Source organism: Bicyclus anynana, chromosome 4, assembly GCF_947172395.1.
Source record: "Bicyclus anynana chromosome 4, ilBicAnyn1.1, whole genome shotgun sequence".
Taxonomy (NCBI): domain Eukaryota; kingdom Metazoa; phylum Arthropoda; class Insecta; order Lepidoptera; family Nymphalidae; genus Bicyclus; species Bicyclus anynana.
In genome coordinates, this window is record NC_069086.1 from 15,888,776 (window position 1) to 15,897,396 (window position 8,621).

Sequence of the window (8,621 nt, forward strand, 5' to 3'; positions counted from 1 at the left end):
AGGTAATTATCCTTTGATGAAAGTTAAATAAAATTAAAAGATAAACGACACTTCTACCGCTGTTTATTGAGCGAAATAACCTTCAGCAGTATATTGACACCATTTCTAATTAATTATCAAGTAAGTCACCGTATGGGAATGCGTTATAAAAGTAGTTTTTCAAGTCGAAGTCGATTACAAAAGGAAATGAAGTGTTTCACGGTAGTGTTGTGTGTTGGATTAGTGGTGGGAGAGATTCCCATATTTGATAAAGTTGTTGACAAAGTCGCAGCATGGGCTTTTCGAAAATTTTTGGAAAGTGCAATGAGGGGTAAGGTTTCATAATTCGGACTCGCCTATCAAGGATTCCGTACAAAATCATTATAAATAGTCCAGGAATCTAATTGAGCAGTTTTGCCGAGCTATTTAACTTTATTTGAGGATTTGTATGGTTTTGAGATATAGTTCTAGGGCAACCGGAATTACCCTATGAGTTTTGATTTCCTTGAGAGTGTCGAAATATGCGTTTTTTTTTTGAATAAACCGTAATTAAAAGTTTAATTTTTTCACGTTTCATTAAACTCCTAGGTACAATGCGCTGTCCTATTACCCTATGTCTTCGATGTTAAGTCTCGTGTACCTATTCAAGGTAAGCCTTTAGTTTGACTGGAAAAGCAATGTTCTCTTCAAAATTATCCTTGAAACATTTAGGTAATCCCATCAGATAGTCTTTCAGAAATTATTTTTGAAAGCAGAACATTGCTTTAGAGTAGAATTTCCCCGGACGAGCTGTGTCAAAAAGAACTCTACTAGGCTTATTACTCTTTTCACTCTTATTGTCGTCTCTCATTTAAGAGCAGGCTCGTTTTATTAAACCTCCATTTAGTTTTGCCTGGAAGGTTTTCCGGGGATTTTAAAAATGGGAAAATTTATAGATTTTGAAATGCTCTTTTGATCACCTGGTATTTTTTTCCGCTCGCGGCGCTATTTGTATCCTAACATGATGTTAATTTATTTGGTAAAGAATGCAACAACTATTTTTAAAGGTATAGATTTATCCCACATAGATAGTGTGTAGTCGCAGGATTCGTAAGCCGTTACATGTACCCCGAAATGGGAGCCCTTGACGCATCGTTACGCTCCGATAAATACGCTTGTGTGCGTGTCGGTGAGAATAATTAGTTGCTGCTATTACGCTCACATAGTCACAAAAGTGGCTTACGTTTGGAGTGAAAAATTGTTAGGTCTATTGGTTATCAGTCTAAGGTAAAATAATGACTGCTTTGTAATTTTATTTTCAGGCGCCACTGGCGGTCTTCTAGGTGGTGAAGGTCTAGGTGGCGGTGCCGGTAGTCTAGTCAGCGGAGGTCTAGGCAGTCTGGGCGCTGGTGCTTTAGGTGGTGGTGGTCTAGGTGGTGTTAACCCTGTCAGTGGTCTAACAAGTCTCCTGCCAATTCGCGGCTTGATACCGCCCGACATCAATCCCGAGGAGTATAGCGGTCAGTTCCAGGGGGACATAGTTCTGGATGAGCCTGCCATAGACTACATGGTGAACCAGTACGCCATGGTGCGGAGCGCGGTCGTAGTAGCCGATGTAAGGTGGCCCAACAACACTGTCGTTTGGCAGTTTAATGACAATGATTTTGGTGAGTTTTTTTTTTTATTTCTATTTTTTTTTCTTGAGCTCAGGGCTTGTAGCCATTTGACATGTCGATTCTCTTTCTACGCAAACCGAGTAGCCAAGTGGCTAACAGGGAGAGTGTTAGTGAAAACTAGACAAAATTATGGGACTGACATATCTTGATCACGTGACCTGTCAACAATCCCATACATTTTTCTAGTTTTCGAAGCGTTTGCGATCGTAGATAAACGACGTGTCACTTGGCTATAGGGCAAGTGGCAAGGGCAGGGGCAGGGTCTTTAGTCATGAGACACGTTGATCCTCTTTCTACAAATACAACTAATGAGTATGAGAGACTGTGAGAATGACAATCACTGTCGACAGGTCACGTGATGAAGTTGTTGTTCGGATCTGTCATTCGATTTTGTTTATCGTTTGAAGAAATAGAAACGACATACCACATGGAGTGAGTTTTTAGTCGCTTATTGTGCATCCACTTTTTAATAGGAGATCGATGTATGTGACTAAAGAAAATAGCGACTTTTGTCCGTCTCAATGCCGAGCTTTCGACGCGTTAGCGGCATATCTAATAGTATAAAATCTTTGCTAAAAGCTTTATATTCTTACACAGACGAAGAGCAACAGGCTGCTATACAAGAGGGTATGCAACTCGTTGAGAACAACACGTGCATCAGGTTCCGACTACGCGAGCCGGGAGAAACGGTCTACGTCAACATTACGGTAAGGGTTTATTATTATTGGAATCCCTAAATGTTTCGCTGTTATCAACCCATAATCGGCTCACTGCTGAGCTAGTGTCTCCTCTCAGAATGAGAGGGGTAAGGCCAATAGTCCATAAAGCTAGCCCAATGCGGATTGGCAGACTTCACACACGCAGAGAATAGGGATGATGACAGTTTTTTAAATTGTATATAAATTAAGAGATTGCTAATAGTAAAGCAATTTTGTAAAAGGAACAGGGTATCTGCGATCATTACTTTCGGAGCTACAGGGATTTAAAGGGTCAGATTTGCGGCGCTGCCGCGGATACCTGAAAAACGCCCCATACAAAATGGCACGAACTATTGACGTCGTAGGCAATGTAATGATCGTTAGATTTGTATGTGCGTTCAAACAAAATTACTAATATATTTGTTATTTGTGCGTTTATGTTTATAGTTTACATATTAAAAAATGTCATTTTTAATGTAAGGAAGCTAAAACTGTAAGAATTTACATCTAATTACGATAAAAGATTTTTAATAGATTTTGAGTTTTTATAATCTAATTTATTTTGCAAATATCCAGTGAATCTTTGCTTTATATGTACAAACTTTTTTTTTAACTAAAAAAAATCTTTTTATATTTTCATACAAAGTAATTCAAATAATTCCAACTATCCATGTAACACACGCCTTTGTCTATCCTTGTATTTTAAAATACGTAATCGTAGTGGTAAGACTGTCGATATCGATGAGATATTGTAACTGGCACTCCGGACTTCACTAGTAAACTACTTCATGATATTTATCAATGAATAAGTTTGGCTAGTTCATAATATAAGGATGCGATATAAAGGACACAATTTAAGATCTATTTACAAAAGAAATATTTTTCATTTCTAATTAATTTTCCTAGAATATAACCCTTGAGTTATGGGAAATACTCCCTACCACCCTGTATAAAGATCAACAACAAGTTACATTTTACAATACTTTGAATTTTCTTCTTGAGTCTATGATAAACACATTACAAGACATTTTCAAATATTTGTTATCTTTCGTCCAAGCAATTATCTGTAACAGTAGCAATTTTTAGTTGGGAAGTCAGCAGTGTTATGCTAGCAACCCACCTATTTGGGCTTACTGGATGTGATTGGCTATAGTACGCGCGTTAACAACTGAGTCTTAGGGCCATAAATCATTTCTCTATATCTATCTCGCTTGCACTTATGGGTCTTATGGAGCCGTCTAGTGAAGGGTGTAACAATGAAAGACATATTATCGATAAGTAAAGTTTATTATCGTATCTTGTTCACAAAATTAAAAAAATTAACAATATTTGATTTAATATAATACATATTTCATATTATATAATTATTAACTAAATAAAATTAATCTTCATCTGAGTCTTCATCATCAGAATCTTCGTCTTCTGCCAAATTTATTATAAGCGGCGCGTGATCTCTAATTAGAGCTTTTTGTAAATCTTTGTTTTGAAGTTCTTCGGCATGCCTAACACATTTGGCCCAGTCTTCTCGTGTGACATTTTCTATGGCTCGGTGGAGGTGATTTTCGACATCTGCTATCTTGAAGGTATTATTATTCTTCGCAACTTCTCCCTTTACTTGTGCCCAAATTAATTCTATTGGGTTATATTGACAGTGATATGGAGGGAGCCTTATTACTTCATGACCTCGTTCATTTGCCAGATGGTCTAAAGCGTAGACCTTCTGCGGGTTACTGGCTTTTACTTTTCTTATTAATTCTTCAATAATTTCGTTGCTGGAATATGGAATCTTTTTCTTTGTCAACCATTCTTGAATTTCAGCTTTCCTCGTGTTTCTTGTGGGTATCTTTTCCAACTGTATCGAATGATAGCTTGCGTTATCGACAATTATAACTGAGGGCTCTTCAAGTAGATTCAGGAATTCGGAAAACCATGCCATATATGTTTCGCCATCCATTTCTGTGTGGTAATCAGCATCCTTTGATTTCACCGCTTTAAATATTAGCTTCGCATCTGGAACGAAGCCAGTCCTTGCAGAACCATGCAAATGCGGCCATTTCACGTGGTTTGTTGAAATTTAGAGAAGCCACTTTATTCGGATCACTTTTCAATTCATTGAGAAACAGGAATACGTTGTGAATCAGTGTTCGAGCTTGAGGGCTAATATCGCCATGTAATTTCTTCAGATCAACGTTAGAAAATAAAGTATCCATAGTGCGCAACGAGTAACACATGAATGTATTTATTTAATTGCAGTAAACACATTTATAGCAAAAAAAATACGCAATGCAATTACATTAGAAACCGACCAATCAGAATCGTCCAAATCATTATTGACTCATCATTAGCACGTGCGCAGGTAGCCGTTTATCGATAATTAGGGTGCGCAGGTAGGCGCGCTGCACATTCCTATCTTTTTTGACTTTTATGACCGGACGACTCAGATGATAACGCGCATACTATAGCATAAGTATACCGCGGTGTCTAGGCGAGCACGTTAATATCGACTCGGTTATTATTAATAGTGATTGTTAGAGTCAAAATTACTATTTTAAGGCCGTTTACTATGTTATGTATGACCCATGGAGCAGAGTTTTATGTTCCACCTCAGACCAATTAATGTATAGGACCTGCCTCGCTAGATGTTACTTTTCTGTCAAAGTATATGATCAACGATCTAATGCGATTATAAAAACTGTCTCTATATAATCGGTGTTAAATAGTTGTAATCGTGTTCATCGGTTAAAGAGCTGCGTAAAATACCTTTTTGTGAAATTGAATGGTGTAAAAATCGGACAACAACGATATATACCAAATGTAAGCTCATTTTCCTCAGAAAATGACAGACAATTTTGTTCGTGACTATGAGTGCGATACAGGTCCTTCTATAATTGGTTCCTGAGTGTTCCACATTATCCTCCAATAGAGGACGTCCTAACTTCGTCCGCGTTTACACCCTGAACCATGAAATTCGACGTAACTTGTACTTGCTACTCTATGTTTGCAGGGTAAAGCAAATGGATGCTACTCAATGTTTTTGAAGTGTAACGCTACTGGTTGCAACTCTATGTTTTTGCTGGGTAACGCGACTGGTTGCTACTCTCTGTTCTTATAGGGTAACGCTAATGTTTGCTACTGTATGTTCTTGCAAGGTTACGCTACTAGTTGCTACTTAATGCTCTTGCAGGGTAATGCAACTGATAGCTACTCTACAATGTTCTTTCACGGTAACGCGACTGGTTGCTACTTAATGCTCTTGCAGGGTAACGCAACGATTGTTACTCTATGTTTTTGCAAGATAATGCGACTGGTTACTTCTCTATGTTCTTGCAGGGTAACGCAACTGGTTGCTACTTAATGCTCTTGCAGGGTATCGCAACTGGTTGCTACTTAATGCTCTTGCAGGGTATCGCAACTGGTTGCTACTTAATGCTCTTGCAGGGTATCGCAACTGGTTGCTACTTAATGCTCTTGCAGGGTATCGCAACTGGTTGCTACTTAATGCTCTTGCAGGGTAACGCTATTGGTTGCTAATCTATGTTCTTGCAGGGTAACGCTACTGGTTGCTACTCCATGGTTGGTTACGGTGCAGTCCGAGGGATGCACGTCCTCAACTACGCGCCTCATCCGCCAGGCACCGGCTGCCTGCGGCTCACCACCGTCGTGCACGAGCTGATGCATATCCTGGGCATCCTACACATGCACTCTACCCACGACCGTGACAACTACGTGAGGATTGTGGAAGAAAATATCGCACCTGGCAAGTATTCGCTCCTAAGCTTCTATCTTAGATTGCATCAACATTTACCATCTGTAGTAGTGGTAACAAAGTAGTAGTAGCAACAAAATCAGCTGGTAGGTTAGCGAGCAACCGTGCCATTGACCTTTGTGCGTTTATTCTATTTTCCTATCCTACCCCTACCCTACCCCTACCCTATCCTTACCCTACCACTACCCTATTCTTACTCTACCCCTACCCTACCACGCGACGGCGACGGAAGCTTGAAAAATGGAGTAACTTCTCCCGTTTTCTCAACATTTCCTTTCACTGCTCTGCTCCTATTGATTGTAGCGTGATGAAAAGTATACTTCAACCTGCCCAGGAGTATGAAAAATAATTATATCAAGTTTTGTTAAAATACGTCGAGTAGTTTTTGTTTCTATAAAGAACATACCACGCGACGGAAGCTTAAAAAATTGGGTAACTTCTCCCGTTTTCCCAACATTTCCTTTCACTGCTCTGTTCTTAATGATCGTAGCGTGATGAAAAGTATACCTACTATAACCTGCCCAGGAGTATGAAAAATAATTGTACCAAGTTTCGTTAAAATTCGTCGAGTAGTTTTTGTTTCTATAAAGAACATACAGACAGACAGGCAGACAAAAATTTTACTGATTGCATTTTTGGCATAAGTATCGACCACTTATCACACACGCCCTGATAGTTATTTTGAAAATATATTTCATGTACAGAATTGACCTCTCTACAGATTTATTATAAGTATAAATTAATGATACAGAATCACGAAAAAAAATATCCGCACTAAAGACCGAATCACCCTGTATGTGTGTAGTAATGATGTTTTGTTATATTTCTAGGAATGCTGGGTCAATTCTTCATCGCTGGAGCCCAAGACGTTAGCAACTTGGGAGTGCCGTACGATTACTTGAGCTGCATGCACTACAGTTCTAACGCGTTCTCGGCAAACGGCAACGTTACTATTGAAGCTTTACAGGTTAAAATACCCCATTGGTATCCTAGTTACCTGGTTCGACAGTTAGGTTGGAATCCCGGGTTAGGTGACAATAGGTGACGATGAAGTGGCAGTGGGCAGGCCACATAGTTCGAAGAGCCGATGGACGTTGGGGTCCCAAGGTGCTGGAATGGCGACCCCGCACCGGAAAGCGCAGTGTTGGTCGACCGCTCACTAGGTGGACCGATATCAAGCGGGTTGCAGGAAGCCGCTGGATGCTGGCGGCTCGAGATCGTTGTGCTTGGAGGTCTATGCAAGAGGCCTATGTCCAGCAGTGGACGTCTATCGGCTGATAAGGTAAATAGGAGACTGGGATTTGTCTTACAAGAAAAATTGTAATAGCTTCGAATTGGGATATTGGCGGTGTTGGCCCACCCATTAAAACCAGCCTTTATGTTGCTGAATAACCTCTTCTATCCTCCAGAACGTTTCACTAAAAACGGTTAAGCCGTTACAGAGATTCTCCGTGATAGACAGACAGATAAAAATTTAAAATTCTGGTATCGTGTAAATAAAAAGCATATAAACGTTTTTTAATAATCATTAACAATACCCCTATACCTATTGTTTAAAAAAATATATATGTATTCTCTTCACCTTCACTTCATCTCTCCCTGTCTAACACGATACTATAGATAGAAAGCGATAGATACAAATTAGCATGTGTAATTGGAGGATTCAGGAGCATACTTAAAAATATCATGCTCATTGTTAGCAAATGTAAATCATGCTCGTATGGAGCATACTTAATAGCACGTTTTTTTTGAGCATGCTATTTTAGAACCTTAATACATTTTCGGGTGTTAGCGACGTACAGCAAGAGATGTCACGAGTAACTATATCAACTAACTTTGATGCCATTATAATCGCGTACAAAAATTTTAATTATTTGATATATTTAATGCACCGGGCACGCAGCTAACACTTTTGTTTATAATTGTACCTGTGCAAACTACCAATTTGTTCAACCCACTTGCCGAGATCTATACTTGAAGCTTGCTCATTGTTTTCTTTCAGGAAGTCAACGGTGTGATGGGCCAACGCGACTACATCACTGATAGTGATTGGTTGCGAATCAACAGGCACTATGATTGTCCTGGCGCATGGGATGAATAAAGACTTTTGTACCTACATTTTGAGTTTTAATCTGCCATTTTAGCCTTTGACGTAAAAAGAGGGGTGTTATAAGATTGACGTATCTGTCTGTCTGTGGCACTGTAGCGCCTGAACGTTTTTTTTTTTTAAATATGACTTTGCGCGAGTGGGTTGTGAAAGTGGGGATAAATAACTGAATGTCTGCAAATATACTCGAGTGGGGTCTCAAATGAAAGCGCACTGAAAGAGAATAGTGATTGATCGAAAAGAATGTAATTATTAAGTTCAAACATTCGGGGTTTTTCAAAATGTTTGCCTTTAAATATAGTCTAAGCTAGCAGACTCCTCGCGATTTCACCCGCGTACTTCTTGTTCTTGTGGAATTACGGAGGTAAAATATATAGCCTATGACATTCACAAATAATGTGACTTTCTATTAAAAG

General features: G+C 39.2%; 1 protein-coding gene across 1 annotated transcript; it reads left to right on the top strand.

Moving 5' to 3' along the window:
• Window positions 1-196: 196 nt before the first annotated feature.
• On the top strand, window positions 197-8,199 carry LOC112056828 (seminal metalloprotease 1-like). Its single transcript, XM_024097310.2, has 6 exons — window positions 197-310; window positions 1,281-1,625; window positions 2,232-2,341; window positions 5,879-6,089; window positions 6,929-7,065; window positions 8,101-8,199. The coding sequence occupies exons 1-6, from the start codon at window positions 304-306 to the stop codon at window positions 8,197-8,199; spliced, it is 909 nt and encodes a 302-aa protein (XP_023953078.2). The 5' UTR covers window positions 197-303.
• The last annotated feature ends 422 nt before the right edge of the window (window positions 8,200-8,621 follow it).